This window comes from Pongo pygmaeus, chromosome 3 (assembly GCF_028885625.2).
Source record: "Pongo pygmaeus isolate AG05252 chromosome 3, NHGRI_mPonPyg2-v2.0_pri, whole genome shotgun sequence".
NCBI lineage: Eukaryota > Metazoa > Chordata > Mammalia > Primates > Hominidae > Pongo > Pongo pygmaeus.
In genome coordinates this window covers 41,526,765-41,549,547 of record NC_072376.2, presented here as the reverse complement: position 1 = coordinate 41,549,547, position 22,783 = coordinate 41,526,765, and the positions used below count along the sequence as shown (strand labels likewise).

The 22,783-nt window shown below is 41.0% G+C and overlaps 1 protein-coding gene across 2 annotated transcripts in view; it reads left to right on the top strand.

The window, feature by feature from the left end:
- The window catches only part of BEND4 (BEN domain containing 4), a 41,772-nt gene that overhangs the window by 5,185 nt on the left and 13,804 nt on the right, over window positions 1-22,783 (top strand). For both annotated transcript variants that reach the window (XM_054485731.2, XM_054485732.2), the window contains exons 3-4: window positions 3,694-4,260; window positions 21,808-21,899. In XM_054485731.2, coding sequence (XP_054341706.1) covers window positions 3,694-4,260; window positions 21,808-21,899 — 659 coding nt within the window. The remainder of the gene's footprint in view (window positions 1-3,693; window positions 4,261-21,807; window positions 21,900-22,783) is intronic.

Here is a 22,783-nt window from a genome sequence, read left to right as displayed (position 1 = left end):
CTCCCAGTAGGCTGCACAATAAAGCAAAATAAGAGAGAAGTGGGCATTTTAGAGGGCTTTGTGATTGTGATTTATTAACATTTTATGGTGTTTAATTTTAGGGAAGTTAGGGATAAAGTAGTAGCCCTTATGTAAACTGTTGACTTTCTCTTTCCCTGCCGTCACTTGAGTGGAGCATTCTATGACTTAACAAAAAAAAAAAAAAAAAAGTTAAAAAAATCATAATACATGTTCACAGTTTGCTGAATTAAGAATCATAGATCAGTAGCCATTCAATTGTGTTCGTATGAACACAGAACTTTTCTTCATTTCTTAGTGATAATGGGCATCACACAGTACTTGGATTTGTAATTATATTCTGTCTAGAAGGCTAAACTGTTGCTGCATGCAATGTGTGTTTAGTGGAAAGATTTGCTGTTTTCCACCAAATGTAACGGTAATATTTTTCATCACACTCTTCCATGTATCAGTGTTAAAATAATATTCAAATAATTCGAGGTAATGAAAAGAGAAAAAATTCTACTTTAAGGGTGACAATAGCCATTTTTGTACATATCATGTCTGAAAGCAAATTCAGAATGAAGCATTTAAAAAACTGCAGGCAAGAACTACTTTATGATTGTAACTATTCTCTCATATTCTGAGTGCACTTTAATAGATTATCTTCATAATGTAGTATATTACATAATGATTTTTTCTCAGCATGTTACAAGTTTATCCTTCAGTTAAGAAAACAAATCATGCTTGTCCCTAAGTCAGGTTTTTTTTCCCTTAAAATCTATGCTCTAATGTGATTTATCAATATGATTAAAACTACTGAGTGTGTTGTAGGACACTGAACAAATACATTCAAGCAGTTCTTACTAGCCAATTCTGTTTTAGACTTTCATATTTTGTCCCTTTCATCAAGGTTGTGTTAAAAGTGTATAGGCTGTAAATCAATTGGGACTATGCTGATTAAAATGCAAACAGTAAATACAACTTCAGGTCTAGAATGGGATTATAGGATTAAAATGAATGAAAACTGCTGTTGTGCTAGAATTGAAAATTCCCAATCAATATCATCCTTTGATTTTACTAATAAAAGAATAGAAACCAGGAAGTAAAAAAAATGAGTGTAACATCTTAAACCTCTTACTTGTATAGTTCAGCTGTTGGCTTTCTTATTATTTGGTTTTGGCCATTGTAAATAAATGGCATCCAAATATTTTTGTGAGACTCCGGATAAGAGTATAAGTGGTGCCTCACAGAGCATATATCAGATAATTACAAAGTATAAATCAAGCTAACAAATTGTTTAACAAAATATGTTCAGTCCACCTACCTTGACAAATACACCTTCACAGTAACCAGGTTTGGAATTTACAGCCAACCCATGTCTTTCTCTCTCTACTCCCAGCTTTATCTTCCACTAGCAGGGACCTCACATACACATATGTGGAGGTCCCAGTCCACACTTCCAGTATCTGACACCATGGTCTCTGTCTTTGGATTGATGGCTCAGAGAAGATGGCAGCATAGATCCTTAAAGCAGTTTGAGTGGGGAATTCCTGGATCTTGGGGTACTTGGCCATGTGGACAGGATTGGCTGGAGAAGGAAGGTCAGGTGGCAGTCCTGCTGCCAAGGTCTGAGGGTAATACTGCTCCTAAGAGTAAGAAAGTACTATTCTAAGAAGAAAATAGTCCTATGGACTCTCAACTAGCCTAGGGTGGGCTAGCTACCCCTACCTCAGTCAAGTAAATCTGAAAATGCTATAAACTAAGATGCTCTATGTATGTACAGGAGTACCTGCTGTGTGTTCAGTAACTATTTCTCAAGGTGTTGTGCTGGCCTCTCACTCTCCAGTGCAGTTTATGATCCTCTACTGAGTAGAAGAGATCTGGCCTCTGTTCTGACTTGCAGTTTTTCAGCGGGATTCAGCATTTGGGAGATGTAAGGGATGCTTCCTGTGTGCCAAACACTGTGCTATACGGGCTTTACATATATATTCTTTTTTTTTTTTTTTGAGATGGAGTCTCGCTGTCGCCAGGTTGGAGTGCAGCGGCACCATCTTGGCTCACTGCAACCTCCGCCTTCTGGGTTCAAGCGATTCTCCTGCCTCAGCTGCCCGAGTGGCTGGGACTACAGGTGTGCGCCACCATGTCCAGCTAATTTTTGTGTTTTTAGTAGAGACGGGGTTTCACCGTGTTGGCCAGGATGGTCTCGATCTCCCACCTCGTGATCTGCCCACCTTGGCCTCCCAAAGTGCTGAGATTACAGGTGTGAGCCACTGCACCCGGCTGCTTTATATATATATTCTTATTAAAAAGTTGGAAAAGAGCACTTGGACCCCTCTTCTCTGACTATCTTAGTTATTTCATGAAAGAATAATAAGAAAAAAGAACACAGTGGAATGTTGAGCACTGCATGGGTTCTCCTGAAGTGTGGTTTCCTTGGTCTTACATCCTGGGTGTGTTCTAGGGGATTTCTTATTGAAGCTGTTCTAGCTTATTATTCCCATAGCAGCCCTTGAACATCTCACCATCTTTTTTCTGAAAGGTTTTTTTCCTCCAGAAAAAAATGCAGCTAGTCAACATTTTCAGAGAGAGCTAGTGCTAGTTGCATTTTTAGCTTAAACAATAGTTATAGGCATCTAAAATCTCGAATATTTTGTTTGTTGCCATTATTCTGGGAAAGGGGAGAGGAAATAAGAGACATCCTCATGCTTCTGTGTCAGCTCTGAAAAGTGCCCCTCTCTGTATTTATAATAGCCCATTCTAGGTGGCAATCAGGAAAGAAGCAAATCTACCTTGTGACATTTATATTTAGGGTAAATTTTCAAGATCCTTCAATATCATTAAATTACATTTTCTTTTTGCAGTGAGTTGATTGCTTTTGTTTGCTTTTTGCTTTCAGTGGTTGACAATATGCTTTAGAATTCATGTACATGGGCTAAGAGGCACCCATGCCTCGTGCCATTTAGGATATTTGGCAATCTACTGGAAGAGGTTCTAAGAAGTGATACTACTGATTTTCAAATGATACAGATCAGCCTAAACATTGGCCTTGACGAGAAATCCAAGTTAGCAAATAAATGAAAAGAAGGAATAGTGAACACCGATGTTAGAAGACACATACAGTTTTGTGCTCATCCTGTGACCATAGGTCTACTCTTTGTTTTACCTTAAATTTCTAGTGAGCTCTTCAAAAAGACTTATCTTTCTTCTCCAGTTTGCATCTGGGAGCTATGTACTCTCGGCAGGGATTGTATCAGCTGATTAATAGCAAGGGCATGAGGGCACTCCAGAAATAGAAGTAATGATTGCTTTAAGCCCTCCTATCAATGAGGAATTGAGTCTGCAGTGGCTGGCTCGATTCGTTAGAGTAAGGATATTAATGAAACCAAAGGTGTGAGTTCAGACCCGTGCAGCCGGTTAATGCCGCAGAGAGGGAAATCTCTATATGGTGCCCAAAGTCACAGTCCAGCCATTTCCTAGAGCAAGAGACTGGGTGTGACTCATCAAGCATCCCGCAGTCGCAGAACGACAGGAAGCTATGCATTCTATTCACAGTGGATTTACTGTGTCATCTTGGTTTATGACCGAGAGTAAAAATACATATTTTTAACGTGTTTGAATGTTAAGCTGAAAATTGAGGACTTTACCTTTTGCCGTTGGCTGTTGGTCACTGATGTGTCCTTTCATTTGTTTCAGAGAGTCGAATGATCTTGGATGCCTTTGCCCAGCAGTGCAGTCGAGTTCTTAGCCTCTTAAATTGTGGAGGAAAACTCCTGGACTCCAACCATTCTCAGTCCATGATTTCTTGCGTAAAGCAGGAAGGCTCAAGTTACAACGAAAGACAGGAGCACTGTCACATTGGGAAAGGGGTCCACAGTCAGACCTCAGACAATGTAGACATAGAGATGCAATATATGCAAAGGAAACAACAAACTTCTGCCTTTTTGAGGGTTTTCACTGACTCTCTACAAAATTACCTGCTCTCGGGGAGCTTTCCGACTCCAAACCCCTCGTCAGCCAGTGAATATGGCCACCTGGCCGACGTGGATCCTCTGTCAACCTCTCCTGTGCATACATTAGGTGGCTGGACTTCCCCAGCAACGTCCGAATCCCATGGCCACCCATCTTCATCTACACTGCCAGAAGAAGAGGAGGAGGAGGAAGAGGAAGGCTATTGTCCTCGATGCCAAGAGCTGGAGCAGGAGGTTATTTCACTGCAACAGGAAAATGAAGAGCTCAGAAGGAAATTAGAGAGCATCCCAGGTATCCTGCCATATTCCTTGCAAGACAACTGCAACCCTTCTTTCTTTCACTTGTCTCATCTCTCTGTATTTCTGTACTCATGTATGTGTATGTGTATATGTATGTGTGGGCATTTTTGTGTTTTGGCCAGCGGTGTAGAGAAGTTGGAAAAAAACAGACATGCTCAAGGGCTTCTTAGCCCGTCTGGTGCCAAACATAAATTTTAGGAGGAGCCACTAGCCTATTTACTTCCAGCTCCCGTGTTCTTGTGTATAGACCTGAACACCATAGTCCTATTAGAGGGTGTCTCTATCAATATAAAAATAATTTCTAGATGTGCTGCTTTGACGTTGAAATAGGTCAAGTGCTATAAGCCTGTTTTCTTAAAAAGTGGTCCTCTTCCTTTAAAATGGGTTTTGAATTTTTAAAAACTTTGATCCTATGCATTTTATTAGTCAATGATAGAAATTAAAGTGAAATACTTTGAGAGGCAGGACTCAAGTAGTACTGAACAAATGAAATGGTCTCTTCTATTTCATTAATTTTCCCTGCCTTTTAAGTTTCAGCAAGCATAACCTCTTTAGCATATACACTGTCCTAATAGGTCAAAGATAGACCAGTAATTAGCCAGCTCCAAACCATTTCTTGGCTCTGACTAAACATAAGGCATTTCCTCCCTCTTAGAGACACTAGATTTTCAGAGTAGTAAAATCATCTTTCTGGCAAGACATTCTCTGAGTTGAAAAGTTGTTCTTTTTTTTAAACTGTTTGGTAAAGTACTGATTTTAATTTTTTTTTTTTTTTTTTGAGACGGAGTCTCACTCTGTCGCTGAGTCTGGAGTGCAGTGGCACTGTGTCGGCTCGCTGCAACCTCCGTCTCCTGGGTTCAAGCAATTCTTGTGCTTCAGCCTCCCTAGTAGCTGGGATTACAGGCGCCCACCACCACGCCTGGCTAGTTTATATATATATATATATATATATTATTTTATTTTTTTTTTTAGTAGAGATGGGGTTTCACCATGTTGGCCAGACTGGTCTCGAACTCCTGACCTCAGGTAATCCACCCACCTCGGCCTCCCAAAGTGCTGGGATTACAGGCATGAGCCACTGCGCCAGCCCTGATTTTACTTTTATCTTTGAATTCATTCCTGTACGTCTGTGGCTTACAGAAGACATTAAGATCATTAACAAGAACAATCTCTTCAAACCTTTTTAATTGTGCAGTCATTACTAAAAAGTGTTTAAGCTTGAGGCCGGGTGCAGTGGCTTATGCCTGTAATTCCAGCACTTTGGGAGGCCGAGTGGGGCAGATCACAAGGTTGGGAGATCGAGACCATCCTGGCTAACACGATGAAACCCTGTCTCTACTAAAAAAATACACAAAATTAGCCGGGCGTGGTGGCAGGTGCCTGTAGCCCCAGCTACTTGGGAGGCTGAGGCAGGAGAATGGCATGAACACCCAGGAGGTGGAGGTTCAGTGAGCTGAGATTGTGCCTCTGCACTCCAGCCTGGGTGACTCGGTCTCAAAAAAAAAAGTGTTTAAGCTTGTGCCCACAAATCTACACATTTATTGGTTAATTGCATACATGTACTACTATTCTAATATATTGGGGTTCAAAATAAATCATACATAGGAAATTTTAAAATTTTATTGCTCATACATATGTATAAATATAAGTTATATCCTTTTTTTTTCTTTTAATCGAGACAGTCTCGCTCTGCTGCCCAGACTGGAGTGCAATGGCGTGATCTTGGCTCACTGCAGCTTCCGCTGCCTGAGTTCAAGCAATTCTCCTGCCTCAGCCTCCTGAGTAGCTAGGACTTCAGGCACGCACCACCATGCCTGGCTAATTTTTTTTTTTTTTTTTTTTGTATTTTTAGTAGAGACAGGGTTTTGCCACATAGGCCAGGCTGGTCTCGAACTCCTGACTTGAGGTGATCTGCCCGCCTCGGCCCCCCAAAGTGCTGGGACTACAGGCGTGAGCCACTGCACCAGGCCAATATAAGCTATATTCTTTGCCTAATATAGTATGTTTGTATCACTCAATTTGGCAGCTGATCTAGAAAGAAGGAAATGTTAAAGAAAGCTACCCGCTTGTTTATTAGTAGACAAAGGAATCAAAAAGAAGGTTTATCATTTAAAATAATTCTCCAAATAGAGCTGAGGTTTGGTTCAGAACATTTTGGAATTAGATTAAGTGCAATTGTCCTGTGGAGGGGAGGAAGTAAGAGGTGCAGCAAATCCGTTTTCTCCTTTTGCATTGGAGCCCTGGGGTTAGATGCAGACGAGTAGTGTTTTTCCACGCCAGGCAGGCACCTACTACAAGACAGACACTGGGTAGAACCCAGAAGAATCTAATGGAACCAGATCATTCCTGGTTTCCCTAAGTCCGAAACGTGGTTGCAGCTAGCACACTGTGGGATTTTACAAGTCTCACAGCTATGTAACCCGTGCTTAGTTCACTGTGGGTTTATCTCTTAGGGGTATTTCTGTTGTCACCCCCACTGCCCCTCTTTAACTGGGGCAGAAAATAGTGTCCTAGAGGTCATCCAGCTACAGAGACTTCCACTCAGAACCATAACCAAAGGAGCCTTCCTAGCTGCTGAAGTGCTTAGTGGCACTCCTTGATCTCATCTTGGGAAAGAGTTTCAGAGTGCAAGGACAGGTGACACAAATGTCCCAAGTATTATTGTCTAATTCCTGATCCTAAATATTTGGCAAGCTGTATGTCCTTGGTGTGTCCTAAGCAAACTTGGGGTTCAGTCCCCCGTCACTTACCCATAGCAGGTCAGGTGCCTGTGGTAGGGGGGTTAACTCAGTGTTGGCCTGCCGCTAATCATTGTCTTTTGTACTTCCCAGAAAGGTGCAGATGCTGCCATTTCTTGAGCCTTCTTGGTGATCAAACATTGAATTGACACTGGTTGAAATTAGGCTAATGATCAGTCCTATTACTGTAAACATTCAACCCTGTTGACAGTCCCCTCCCCGAACTTGAACCAGCAACCATTTCACATGGATAACTGATTACGTTAAGAAATACATCCAACAATATGGGTGAAAAGCCAGTTTATTAATTATGCATGGTAAAAGTAGTATACAATGAAGAAAATGTTAGCTTGTTTGTGAGTACTTATCATGTGTTAATGACCTAGGGACACTTTAATATTGGAAAACAGGTTAAAGTGTCACTTGGAGATGAAAACTTGATCAAAGGGAGAAGTCACTGCCCTCTTGCCCTTACCTCTCAATGCCCATTTTTACCTAAACAATAAACCAGCCTGTGAGTGACACCCAAGAATCCACTTTTTACTTGATTAGCTGTGCATTTTGGGTGGAGGGGTATCTGTTACCATTTGAAGAAAAGTGCAGTACATGGTACACTGGTTTTGCATAGAATAAAAATATTTTGTCATACAGTAACCCTCCTACATAATTTGGGATGGATTTTCCCTAAGCAGTGGTCTCAACAGGACCCCATCTTTCTAGAGGCCAGTACATTTCTGTGGAAGGACCTGGGGCTTTCTTCTAGTAGAATCTACCTGTGTTGTGGGAATCACTTTTTTATAGCCTTTTACAGCCAAGCAGGATGGATGAATACAAAGGAGAAGGCAACGCTCAGCAGTTAGCACAGAAAATAAGGTTGAAAAGGAGATGGGTCAGCTGCTGCAGGTCAGAGCCCAGGCAGCATTCCTCGGTCATTTCTCTGCCTTTCCGGAGGAGTGCTGTTGAGGATTTTTTTTTTTTTCTGAAATAAAGCCTTTATACCTGGGAGCAGTTCTTGAAATGAGAGTTAAAAATAAACAAGCCTATCAGTCTACAAGAAAAAATGATTTCACCTGGACACCTCTCAAGGGAAAAGGTGAGAGACCATACCAAAAAAAAAAAAAGAAGTTGTGGGCAGGCACTATTTCTGGCACTGATCTGAGAGGGGCAGTGTTATGGTATTATTTGTAAAATATCCAACACAGTCTTTTGATGACCAGCTACATGCAAGGCAGGGGCTTCTGGAAAATTCTCTCTAACTTTTCAGAGTCAGTTGCAGGTGTAGAGAATTCAAATTTTATCCCAATGAAATAGCATTAGCACATTTTCTTTTGTATTAGATCACCACACTAGAAAATTAGAAAGTCTGTTTAGAAGTTAAATTTTTTGAAAAGAAAGTGAAATTTTATAAGAAAAAACCACAAAAGCCAGAAGACTTTTGGATCAGGAATATGAAGGGATGAGAGGTTTTTAAAAGAAGGAAAATTATGCATAGAAGTTCTCATTGGAGAGTTTCAGCTTAGAGTAGTCACATGTACTTAGGAAGCTTAGTCAACATTAAGGAGAACTCGTAAAAGAGGGCAAATATAAAATACCATATTTCAGCTAATCTAAGACGCCAGTGGATGTAAGCTACACCAATCTTTATGCTCCACTAAGAAAGAAGAAATCATAATTGTACATTATAATTATCTTTGAACACAAAGTCCATAGATACTAAATGTGAAAAACTCTGGGTCTTAACAATCATAAAATATAGCAATTTTTGCTAAGAAAAGTCCAAAGTAAAATAATTATAACACATTAAAAATACCTTGAAATTTTCTAAGTGTCAAATACAGGGAGGATCTGTTTATTGTTGATATTTTAAATAAACTTTGTTTTGTAAAGTTTGAGCATACAAAATGAAATTAGAAGATGTATAGTTAAAGGGTTACTGTACTGAAGCTGTGTCTATCATCTCACATAGTTACCCATTTTTTTATTGTTGTTCTTGCTGCTAAAATCTACTCGATAGCCTTAATCTCAAGTACGGTACAAATTTGTCACGTGTATTCCTCATGTTGTGTTGGATCTCTAGACCTATTCATCCTACATAGTGCTACTTCGTAACCTCTGAGCTATATCCCCCCATTTCCACTCCAACTCCCCACCCCTTGTAGCTACTATTTTGTTCTAGCTCTGTATATTTGAATTTTTCTTTATTTTAGGTTCCACATGTAGGTGAGATCTTACAATATTTTTCTTTCTGTGTCTGGCTTAACATAATGCCCCTCCAGACTCACCCATGTTGTGGCAGTGGCAAAATCTTGTTCTTTTTTAGATCAGAATAATAGTCTATCCAATAATATACCACAGTTTCTTTATCCACTTGTCTGTTGACAGACACTTAGGTTGTTTCCATGTCTTGGCTATTGGGAATAACGCTGCAATGAACGTGGGAGTGCAGACATCTTTACAAGATGTTGATTTCATTTCCTTTGGGTATATGTCCAGGAGAAGGTTTGCTGGGTCATATTTTTAATTTTCTAGGAAAATTCCAATACTGTTTTCCATAATGTCTGTACCATTCTATATTCCCACCAATGGTGTACAAGGGTTTCCTTTTTCCCATACACTCACCAACACTGGTTATCTTTTGATCTTTTGCTAACAGCCATCCTAACTGGTGTCAAGTGGTGTCTTATAGTGGTTTTGATATGCATTTACCTGATGATTAATGGTGTTGAGTACATTTTTATATATGTGTTGGTATTCTTTGGAGAAGTATCTATTCAGGTCTTTTGCCCATTTTGTAATTGGGTTGTTTGTTTTTCCACTGTGAGGAGTATGAGTTCTTTATATATTTTAGATACTAACCCCATGGTTTGCAAAATTTTTTTCAGACCATAGATTGCTGTTTCATTTTGTTGATTGCTATGCAGAAACTTTTTAGTGTGATGCAATTCCATGTTTAAAATTTTTGCTTTTGTGGCCTGAAAATTTTGTTGTTGTTCTTGTAGTATGAGCTGCTAAAATCTACTCAATATCCTTAATCTAAAGAACAGTACAAATTTGTTACATTGGGTTATTTGTTTTTGCTTCTGTGGCCTGAGCTTTTATGATACATAAAATATTATTTCCAAGGCCAGTGTCCAGGAGCATTCCCCTGTGTTCTCTGTCTTCCAGGACTTCTATAGTGTCTGGTCTTGTATTTGGGTCTTTTATCCATTTTGAGTTTATTTTTGTGTATGCTGTAAGGCAAGGGTCTAATTTCATTCTTTTGCATGTAGAAATCCAGTTTTCCCACACCCTTAGTTGAAGAGTTTTGTTAATATTTTTGTAGAACCCTCTACTTTCTAAAAAGTGCATTTTTAAATTTTCTCATTTTATCCTCATAACTCCATGGGGCCACAGCAAATATTAATACCATTCCTATTTTATAAACAAGGAGGTTGAGACCTGGACAGTGAGGTCAGTTGGAAACTTAGGATTATAATCCAAGCCTCTGACTCCAGATCTAGTTTGTTAACCCTCGCCACCCTCAAAACAGCTGATTATCATTATTCACCATGGTTGTGTTCTGTAACGTCACTGTGAGCACCACATTGAGAATATTAAAGCATTCCTCCTAGGGGAAATACAGAGCTAGGTTCCTAAGAGCCTCTGCTCACAACAGTTTTGTCAGCTGATCAGTATATAACTTTGTTTTATGTGCATATTTATTTAAAGAGACCTTATTTAATAATTATGCTGGTTGAGTAACAGCACTGTAACTCATGCCCGAATGAGGCGTATCTAACATGCTTGTTTTCTCTGTAAGGCACATCACAGTCGTCTTGTGCTTAGGAACAGTAGACAGCACTTCAGTGCTACAACTGGGGCCATTTGAAACAGTGAGATCACCAACAAAAGTCACAAAAATACAAAAACTAGCACCAAATAATAGACCATGGTGAGGACACTTGTTTACAGTTATGAGAGCTGAAACAAGAATGAAAAGCATTGCATTGTTAAGCTTCAGCTGGGAATGTGTGCATGTCAGGTTTTCAGTGCTCTGCATATGTCTGTGAATCACTACAAAAGCACCACAAGTTCTGATTTGGGGGTTACAAATACATTTTGGTAAGTAAAGCAAATTTGCAAATACCGAATCCGTGAATGATGAGGATCCACTGTACCAACTCTGGAAGCTACAAACTGGAGAACTAACCTTGGATTCTGCAGTTCTGATCATGTTAGTCCACTGTTGACATTTTCTAATCAAGAAGGTTTTAAAATGATCAATCATGTCAGTTTTTGGATAACAGGAATTTTGCAAGAACAAAACGCCCTTAGAGTAGATGCAGTGTAGACATGTGCTAGTATGCTCCAGTGCCCTCACCACCTTTCAAACTTGAAAATACCCACAAGGGCCTGTGGGAGGGAAAATGCTTAGGTCGGTTTCTGATCCTGAGAAACTCACGGATCATATGTAAAGTGGGGGCTCTGAGGTGGATGAAAAGAACTTAATACATTCGGAGTATTACAGTGAATGATAGGGACAGAGGAATAAACAATTGAGTTCTTTCACTGAGAATTTGATGAACATCATCATGGCTCTTGGTTACAGCTATCAGTGACATTGAGGGAGGCAGAGCAACAGAAGGTAAAGAGAATGGATTCGGAGTCAAAGCCATGTTTGAATCTCCTCTCCTGCTACTTGGTATCTGTGATTGTTAATGGCAAATCGCTTTAATCATGCCAAATCTCAGTTTCCCTTTCTCTAAAGTGAGGTTAATAATACTCTAGGAATGTTTTTTTTGTTTGTTTGTTTGTTTGTTTTTAGACGGAGTCTTGCTCTGTCGCCCAGGCTGGAGTGCAGTGGCACAATCTCAGCTCACTGCAAGCTCTGCCTCCCGGGTTCACACCATTCTCCTGCCTCGGCCTCTTGAGTAGCTGGGGCTACAGGTGCCCCCACCATGCCCGGCTAATTTTTTGTATTTTTTTTAGTAGAGACGGGGTTTCACCATGTTAGCCAGGAAGGTCTCGATCTCCTGACCTAGTGATCTGCCTGCCTCGGCCTCCCAGTGCTGGGATTACAGGTGTGAGCCACCGCGCCCAGCCATAATACTGTAGGAATGTTGAAAGTACCAAATGCAATAAGCCATGGTTGGGTACCTACTAGTCTTCCAGTAAGCACTCAATAAATGGAAACTTTAAGAAAAAGAGGAAATTATTCTGTGCCTAGTGCTCCAGAAATCGTAAGTTGTTTTCCTTATGATAATTGGTATTCTTACCTTACAAAAGTGTCACCATTCAATTAGTTGGCCAGGTGGGGAACCTCAGATCCATCCAGAGCTCATCTCTCCTTCCGACTCCCAATCAGCCTCCGTTCTTCTGGGTGCCACCTCTTACACACCCATCAATGGGACCTCTGCTTTCTCTCCACTGGTGTCAACCAGGCTGATCTCATAACTGGAGCTGTTGCAAGAGTCACTAAGCTCCCCTCCCAGACTCCAGTCCCTCCCATACCAGACTCTGGTGTCTCCCCCAAACAGCCCCAGGTCACCCACTGCCAAAGAGCCTCTAAGGGCTTCAGATAGTCTATGGAGTAAATTCTAGCATTCTCAGTGTGACACAAAAGGTTCTTCAATTCCTGGATCTTTTCTTGTCTGTCTTTGGAGACTGAGCCCTCAGTGCCCACCAGACACCAAGTGTTCCAACCCCATTGGACAGTTTGTGAATCCCTGAACAGCCAAACACTTCCATACTTCTGGCCTTCCTTTACTCCTGCTATTCCTTTCAACCTGAGAACATACTTCTTTTCTCTACACTTGAGAAACTCCTATTCATCCTTTAGTACCCAGCTCAGGTGACACTGTAACAAATGCTTCCCACAGTTTGCAAGCAAACACTTTTCATAGCACATCATGCAGATTCTGTTATCGTTACCATGGGAAATTGTTACTCTATATGCGTCTGTGTCTCCTGATGTCCTGATATGAAGAGAGACAGGCCATGGAGGTCCTTGAGGACAGAGGCTCAAAGTCATCTTTGTGTCCCTTCTTTCCTAGCCCACTGTTAGGCATGTTGTAACATCTGCATGTCAATTGAATTGAATTAATGAAATGAGGATATTGACATGAACAAAAATATAACTATGCATCTGTAGGCTGACTAATAAAGCTCATTGTTTATTTCTAGATATTTACAATTCAGGAGCTTATACTTTGCAGAGATGATGTGAATAGGGCACGTAAAGATGATTAAAGACACAGATGGCCATGGTTGTCAGAGGACAGTAAATAATTCAGTTGCCCTGTGAAAGTGTATGTGGAGTATTTTGAGATGTTTTAAGTCCTTGAAAACAACTATATAGCAAGATAGATTAAGTAGTGCTTGAAGGGTGAAGAGAGAAACTCTGATCAAGATTTTAATGCAATGAAAATTAGGAACTAGAGACCAAGCACCCTTAAGATGGGCAAAACCAGAATCCGAGCAGTTTTCCCCAAGGAAAACTATTTAGGAAGACCATTTCAGTAGTCTTACTTACCAGCTTCTCATACAAGACAGCACAGTCAACAGAGTCAATTAAGTGGCCTCAATGACGAATTCACTAGACTCCCAATCTTAAAATGACAGTAGCTTACAATAGGCAATATTTATTGGATGCCTTTTGCTTTACATGTATTGTTTTAAGTAATCCTCACAATAACTGTATACAGTAGGTCATTTTCTAGGTTTGTTTGTTTGTTTTTGAGACAGAGGCTCGCTCTGTCGCCCAGGCTGGAGTGCAGTGGCGCAATCTTGGCTCACTGTAAGCTCCGCCTCCCGGGTCATGCCATTCTCCTGCCTCAGCCTCCCAAGTAGCTGGTACTACAGGCGCCCGCCACCACGCCTGGCTAATTTTTTGTATGTTTAGTAGAGATGGGGTTTCACCATGTTAGCCAGGATGGTCTCGATCTCCTGACCTCATGATCCACCTGCCTCGGCCTCCCAAAGTGCTGGGATTACGGGCATGAGCCACCGCACCCAGCCCATTTTCCCAGTTTTACAGGTGAGATCATAGAGGCTGGGAGAGGTTAAGTAACCTGCCCAGGATCACGTGGTTAATAAGTGTCAGAGTCAGTACACTGAAAAGTAATAGTATCCAAGAGTTACTTTAGGACTAATATCCAAGGCTTTTTGTCAGTTAATTGGTGTCTACTAGTGTTACCGTAGAATGTCTTGAAGACCCTATGTGTGTGGCTTTAAATAACATTCCTGGGGGCTTTCCTTTTCTTGAGCAGGACATCCATCTAGATATCCTACATACCCAGTGGAACATTTGTAACCCATCCCTCTCCATGTTTACTTTGCTTAGACAATATTGTCTGTTGCTGCTTAGACAGTACAGCTGCGAAGACAGCACAGTCAACAGAATCATGTTAGTGGCCTCTGTGGATGATTCATAGACAACCAATCTTAAAATGACAATAGTTTACACTAGGCAGTATTTATTGGGTGCCTTTGGCTTTACATGTATTATTTACACAAAAGACCTTCCTTATTTCCTTTCTTCCTCTTAAGTATTTTACTGTTTCCAGGATTATCCAAGATGCATTTTGAAATTCTGTTACATAGAGGAGAAAAAAATTATAAATATCAATATCATGATAGGTAGTAGGTACGTTTTAGCTGCCTTTATAGCCATTCTTCCTTGTAATAGAAGTTTCATTTTTGGTTCCTCGTTTATTTTCTCATTACACCTACTAGATTCGTCAGACTTTGTTCTGCAGAATGGACAAATGAATGAGTAAAACACGCCCAATGGGTCTGAAGTAGTAGTTTCACCGTGAGAGTGACTTGTTTAAAATTCCTAATTTAGGCTGGGCGCGGTGGCTCACATCTGTAATCCCAGCACTTTGGGAGGCTGAGGCGGGTGGATCACCTGAGGTAAGGAGTTCCAGACCCCGCTGGTCAGCATGGTAAAACTCCCTCTCTACTAAAAATACAAAAAATTAGCGGGGCATGGTGGCAGACGCCTGTAATCCCAGCTACTTGGGAGGCTGAGGCAAGAGAATCTCTTGAACCCGGGAGGCGGAGGTTGCAGTGAGCCGAGGTCACACCATTGCACTCCAGCTTTGGCAGCAGCACTGAAACTCCATCTCAATCAATCAATCAATAAATAATAAAATAAAAAAAATTCTAATTTGCACGAGGAGGCAGTTGGCTGTGAAGGCCTCTGGGGGCATCAGCAGCTCCTCGACGATCCCCTGACCTCTTGCTGCTGAAAGCCAAGACTCACTCTCCCTTCCCTTGGGGGCCAAGGGAGTGGTGTGGTGGCCTGGACTACACACAGCTACACCTGCAGCACTGGCCACTCACTCCACCTGTGAAGGCCAGTCCTCACTCAGAAACTCCACAGTCCCCCACAGAACCTTAGGTTAACAGAACAGAGGGACACGAGGACAGGAGGTTTTCCACAATTTCCTTTTCAGTGCCCATGCACCTCCAGGCGGGCAGTGTGGTGTAGCTGTGGGTCAGGATCATAAATTTCACTCCCACTTTTTTAGACGCACCTATCTCCATTTTCCAGTTTGACTTTTTTTTTTTCCCACAGAAAATATTTCACTTGATTCCACAGCTTCCCTATGTAAATCTAGGCATCTATCCAGAGAGCCCCCAGTCAAGAGTGATGTTCCAAATCCTTTGCAGCAGGCCTTGGCTGGGGGTGCTTCAAGGTCCCTGCCTTGTAGGACCAGGATTGGGAGGATGGGAGGACATTTGGTGAAGGGAGGCACTCAGAACACCTGGGGCAGTTCTGGCTATTTTTTTTTTTTTAAACAATTGACCAAATATGAGCCTTGTCTTCAGTCTTCCTGTTCCTTAGCCTGTGCCCAGGTATCAATGTACAGGACCCATTTGCCTTAAATAGAGCCACCTGTGGCCGGTAAAGACGCATAACACTGCATTTCCTTCCAACCTGTGTGCATCCACCGGCTTGGGTCATAGCTTAACACTGCTGCCTAAATGTTGTGCGTGGAAAGAAAGAGAGCCAGCCTGTAAGCCCTTCCAGGACTGTCCCCTCCACACTGAAGTAATAGCAAGGAAGGGGAGACAATGGTGATGTAGACATTTTTCAAACAACTTTTAAATTGGTATAAAACTATTATACCCACTGTAAACACTTTTTACAATTGGGTTTTTAAAAGGTCTTAACTACCCTAATCCCACAACTAAAATGTAATCATTGTTAACTATTATCATTAACACTTTGGCTTATATTCTTTCCTATCTCTTTTCTATGCACATAATTATATTTAACATGGTTGAGGTCATGGTGAACAGTTTTATATGCTGCCTGGTAAACATTTTGGGACTTCATGTAAATTTATTTTATTTTATTTTATGTATTTTCAGTTCCGGGATACATGTGCAGGATGTGCAGGTTTGTTACATAGGTAAACGTGTGCCATTGTGGTTTGCTGCGCCTGTCAACCCATCACCTAAGCAATAAGCCCAGCCTGCATTAGCTGTTTTCCCTGATGCTCTCCCCCACTGCCCTCCCCTCCCCAATAGGCCCCAGTGTGTATTGTTTTCCTCCGTGTGTCCACGTATTCTCATTGTTTAGCTTACACTTACGAGGGAGAACATGCAGTGTTTGGTTTTCTGTTCCTGCATTAGTTTGCTGAGGATAATGGCTTCCAGCTCCATCCACGTCCCTGCAGAGGCCATGATCTCATTTCCTTTTTATGGCTGCATAGTATTCTATGGTGTTTGTGTACCACATTTTCTTTATCCTATCATTGATGGGCATTTGGGTTGATCCCATGTCTTTGCTATTGTGAATAGTGCTGCAGTGAACATACGTGTACATGTATCTTTGTAATAGAATGATTTATATTCCTTTGGATATATACCCAGTAATGGGATTGCTGGGTCAAACAGTATTTCTCGTTCTAGGTCTTTGAAGAATTGCCAGATTGTCTTCCATAATGGTTGAACTAATTTACATTCCCATCAACAGTGTAAAAACGTTTCTGTTTCTCCACAGCCTCTCCAGCATCTGTTGTTTCTTGACTTTTTAATAATTGCCATTCTGACTGTCATGAGATGGTATCTCATTGTGGTTTTTTTTTTCTGAGACGGAGTCTTGCTCTGTCGCCCAGACTGGAGTGCAGTGGCACAATCTTGGCTCACTGCAAGCTCCGCCTCCCGGGTTCACGCCATTCTCTTGCCTCAGCCTCCCGAGTAGCTGGGACCATAGGCATCCGCCACCACGCCTGGCTAATTTTTTGTATTTTTAGTAGAGATGGGGTTTCACCGTGTTAGCCGGGATGGTTTCGATCTCCTGACCTCGTGATCTGCCCACCTTGGCCTCCCAAAGTGCTGAGATTACAGGAGTGAACCACTGCGCCTGGCCTCATTGTGGTTTTGATTTGCATTTCTCTAATGATCAGTGTTGTTGAACTTTTTTCATATGTTTGTTGGCCACATAAATGTCTTCTTTTGAGAAGTGTCTGTTCATGTCCTTTGCCCACTTTTTAATGGGGTTGTTTGTTTTTCTCTTATGAATTTGTTTAAGTTCCTTGTAGATTCTGGATATTAGACCTTTGTCAGATGGATAGATTGCAGAAATTTTCCCCCATTCTGTAGATTGTTGACTCTGATGATAGTTTCTTTTGCTGTGCAGAAGCTTTTACTTGGATCCTATTTGTCAATTTTTGCTTTTGTTGCAATTGCTTTTGACATTTTCATCATGAAATCTTTGCTCGTGCCTATGTCCTGAATGGTATTGCCTAGATTTTCTTCTAGGATTTTTATAGTTTTGGGTTTTACATTTAAGTCTTTCATCCATCCTGAGTTAATTTAAGTCTTTAATCCACCTTGAGTTAATTTTTGTATAAGGTATAAGGAAGGGGTATAGTTTCAATTTTCTGCATATGGCTAGCCAGTTCTCCCAGGATTCTCTATCCTTTCCCCATTGCTTGTTCTTGTCAGGTTTGTTGAAGATCAGATGGTTGTAGATGTGCAGTCTTATTTGAGTTCTCTGTTCTGTTCCATTGGTCTGTGTGTCTGTTTTTGTACCAGTAGCATGCTGTTTTGCCTACGGTAGCCTCCAGTTGTGTTCTTTTTGCTTAGATTGTCTTGGCTATATGGGCGCTTTTTTTTTTGTTCCATAAGAATTTGAAAGTAGTTTTTTCTAATTCTGCGAAGAATGTCAATGGTAGGTTAATGAGAATAGTATTGAATCTATAAATTACTTTGGGCAGTATGGCCATTTTCATGATATTGATTCTTCCTATCCATGAGCATGGAATAGTTTTTCCATTTGTTTGTGTTCTCTCTGATTTTCTTAAGGAATGGTTTGTAGTTCTCCTTGAAGAGGTTCTTCACTTCCCTTGTTAGTTGTTTTCCTCGGTATTTTATTCTCTTTGTGGCAGTTGTGAATGGGAGTTCACTCATGATTTGGCTCTCTATTTGTCTATTATTGGTGCATAGGAATGCTTGTTTGATTTTTGTACATTGATTTTGTGTCCTGAGACTTTGCTGAAGTTTCTTATCAGCTTAAGAAGCTTTTGGGCTGAGACAATGGGATTTTCTATATACAGGATCATGTTATCTGCAAACAGAGACAGTTTGGCTTCCTCTCTTCCTATTTGAATAAGTTTTTTTTTTTTTCTTTTTTTTGGGAGATGGAGTCTCACTCTGTCGCCCAAGCTGGAATGCAGTGGCACAATCTCGGCTCACTGCAAGCTCTGCCTCCCGGGTTCACGCCATTCTGCTGTCTCAGCCTCCCGAGTAGCTGGGACTACAGGCGCCCACCACCACGCCCGGCTGATTTTTTTTTTTTTGTATTTTTAGTAGAGACGGGGTTTCATCCCAAAGTGCTGGCATTACAGGCATAAGCCACCGCACCCGGCCTTGAATACCCCTTATTTCTTTCTCTTGCTTGATGGCCCTGGCCAGAACTTTCTTTCTTTTCTTTTTTTTTTTTTTTTTTTTGAGACGGAGTCTTGCTCTGTCGCCCAGGCTGGAGTGCAGTGGCGCGATCTTGGCTCACTGCCAGCTCCGCCTCCCGGGTTCACGCCATTCTCCTGCCTCAGCCTCCTGAGTAGCTGGGACTACAGGCGCCCGCCACCACGCCCGGCTAATTTTTTGTGTTTTTTAGTAGAGACGGGGTTTCACCGTGTTAGCCAGGATGGTCTTGATCTCCTGACCTCGTGATCGGCCTGCGTTGACCTCCCAGAGTGCTGGGATTACAGGCATGAGCCACTGCGCCTGGCCCAGAACTTTCAATACTGTGTTGAATAGGAGTGGTGAGAGAGGACATCCTTGTTTTGTGCCAGTTTTCAAGGGGAACGCTTCCAGCTTTTGCACATTCAGTATGATATTGGCTGTGGATTTGTCGTGAATTACTCTTTGTTATAAAAATTTTTCCATATACATCTTTTTGTTTGTTTTAGAGAGTGAGTGTTGCTTTGTTGCCCAGGCTGGAGTGCAGTGGCACAGTCATGGCTTGTTGCAGCCCTGAAATGCTGGACTCAAGTGATCCTCCCAGCTTACTCTGGGTAGCTGGGATTACAGGCACAGGTCACCACACCCAGCTAATGGTTTGATTTTTTTGTAAAGATATGTTCTTGCTATGTTTCCGAGGCTAGTCTCAATCTCCTGGGCTCAAGCGATCCTCCAACCTTTGCCTCTCAAATTTTGGGATTACAGGCATGAGCCACCGTGCCTGGCAACATCTTAATGACTCTAAAATACGGGTGAGGGATCAAAAAAAAAGTTTATCCAAATCCTGGTCAGTGAGTCTTTACAATTTCTCTAAAACTTCCAAGCAAAATCCAAGGTAGTATCTTGCACATGCCACTTGACAAAGCAGTGACATATGTACCCTTGCATTTTATTTTAACCATAAACTGTGAAGAACAGAATGCTGCTTTGGAGCTTCATACTCAGCCCTGTGTAGAAGGGATTCATACATAGAAAGTAAATGAAGTCCCCAAGGTCACACAGTCAGTGAAAAACCCGGAACTAAAATGCATACCTGTTTCCTGTCTCCATTTGTTTCTCGAGACTTAGGGTTTTTTTCCAGCAATTAATACTTAGTGTCAGGAGACACATTCTTCTTCACTGTGGCATCAGTAAAAAGGGTTGGACTTTTAAGAAGCTGGTGAAATTAGGGCCATTTGACAGGTTTTATTGAACTTTGGTTTAATAACAGGCCTACTTCTGATACACATGTGACTTATTTTGGTTGACCTCATTGTTCAGCAAGTGCTTCTTCAATTTGGAGAATATATCCATATAACTGTTCACAAATGGCCACAGCCCAGGTCTGTAAGGATGATGACTATTTAAGAAAATACTTTTCTGGGAAGAGGAAAAATTTTCTAACCTACTCCTACTTCCTGTTATTCAAAGTCTTCAAAAGGATGTTGAAGTAGTTTTTGATTTATTATGTTACATTGTGATAATCGCCTAAAAAATCCAAAGCTGTTATATTAGCACTGCATAAAATGATAATTCCTGTTTGCTATCTTAAAAAAATGGGTGAGAAAAATGAAATTTAGACAACTTGGTGGTGATACTTTAAAATTAGGGCTTAGGTTAAATATTTATTATTTTCTTGAACGTGACAAGAACATCTTAAGAAAACACACAGCTAAGAAATACAGTGGCAACAATTCATATAAATTAGGTTATTAACTAAGTTTACCAAGACCTTTAAAGGCAGTTAGTTACTACTCCTGAAAGGACTGTAATGTAAATCTTAAGATGTAGGCATTATTTATGTAGTGGTACAAAAAAATCTCATGCTCTATGTTGGGTTAATATCTATTCACTTTTATTATGATTATTCAATGAGTCTATAAGACAAAGCCTCAAAAAATAGTGTAATAGTGAAATGTATAACCAAAGGGATCAAATCAATTGAGCTTCTTTTTGGGACACTTAGGGAAGAACTGTGTGGCCAAGTGTGTATGCATTGAGAAGCAAGTCTAATGGTATGGAATTCTGCTTACTGAAGAACTAGGAATGAATCCATCTTTAGAAACACTTACATTATTGATTAATAATTAGCAAAACCTTAGTTTTCAGTACCTTAATTTTTAAAAGCATCATTGGGTGCTACTGCTGCAACCTGAGTCAAATAAGTCAAGACACGTCTCTTCTGTGAGTTCTTTGTGATCATGATTGTTGACCCAAATTCATCTTGGAGTAAGTTTGACTTGAAAGTTCTCAGTGAATTGTGCTGAGCCTAAAAATTCTTTCCAAACTATAGCATCTGTTCTGTATTTACAAACTGAAATAACTACGGATGTCAAATGAAAGAAGATTCTATTTCCTTTAGAAAATGTTTTTTTTTTTGGAAGTTTGCATCAAAAATCTTTTTAGAGGCCGGGTGCGGTGGCTCGCGCCTGTGAACCCAGCACTTTGGGAGGCCAAAGCAGAAGGATCACTTGAGGCCAGGAGCTCAAGACCATCCTGGACAACATAGCAAGACCCTGTCTCTGCAAAAAAATGAACATAATTAGCTGCGTGCAGTGGTGCGCACCTATAGTCCCAGCTACTGGGGAAGCTGAAGTGGGAGAATCACTTGAGCCCAGGAGTTCAAGGTTGCAGTGAGCCGAGATCACCGTACTGCATTCCAGTATGGGTGCCAGTAAGACCTCTGTTAAAAAAAAAGAAGAAGAAAAAACTTTAAAAAATTTATTTTTTAAATAAATATGTTTAATAAATATGTTATTTATTTTATGTTTAATAAACATAATAAAATAAATGTTTAATAAACATGCTAAATAAATATGTTACGGGATAGCCAATGTGTAATTGTTGCCATTTCTTCCACCCAGTGCCCTGCCAGACCGTTTTAGATTACTTGAAGACGGTTCTGCAGCACCACAACCAACTCCTGATACCACAGCCAGCTGACCAGCCGACAGAGGTAGGTCTCTAGTAAAAAGGTGAATGTTCCATTTGGAATTCTCTTAAGATGAAGTCTCTTGATTAACTTATCGGTGTATACCAGAACAGACTGGCTAGCAAAATAGTTTTTCACTGAGGTTTGTGGGTCTGTTACCTGTAAGTACGTAATTTGTGGAGAAAGATCACGCATATATTTAACTACAGAGATTCAGCTTCGTGTACTGAGTGGGGAAAGACAGATAATGACAATTTAAATAGCATGGGTAATTTTTCCACCATTCTGTTTGCACAGAGTTGCCTGAAATGAGAGATGCCAACTTGTCATTCCCTCAGACAAAGTCTGTGTTCCACATGCCCCTCACTCTGGGCACCTCACACACTGGGCACGGTTCTCCGGTGTGTAGATAGGCATTTTCCAGGTGTCCGGGCCCTTGGACATGGGTTATTTTTTTCACCTGGACTTAAATGGAAGAAACCACAGTCTCTCCCAATCTGTAGAAGAAATGATGTGTTTTAATAGTAATAAAGATGGTACATACTTACAAGATGTTCAAGGCTCAGTTTTGAATATATGACTTTGATACAAGACGTGAGAACCATGGACAGTCCCCATGAGAATCCCCTGGGGAAGCTCTCAGGTTTCCCCCAGCCTAAAAATAAGCCTTCCTTGGATTCTCCTTCTCTTCTGCCATCATTGCCTTCCTTTCTACTTCCATCTCCTTCCAGGCTCCCAAAGTATCCTGGGTCAGCACCTTCATTCTACACTACAGCACATCTTGCTTCTAGAAAGTTGGGCCCAGGTCTCATCTCTAGTGTCATAGAAGACACTCAATTCATGATTGCTGAATGGGGATCTCATTTTTTTAATGATTAAACATTTGAAAAGCTGGTCTGTATTCATTA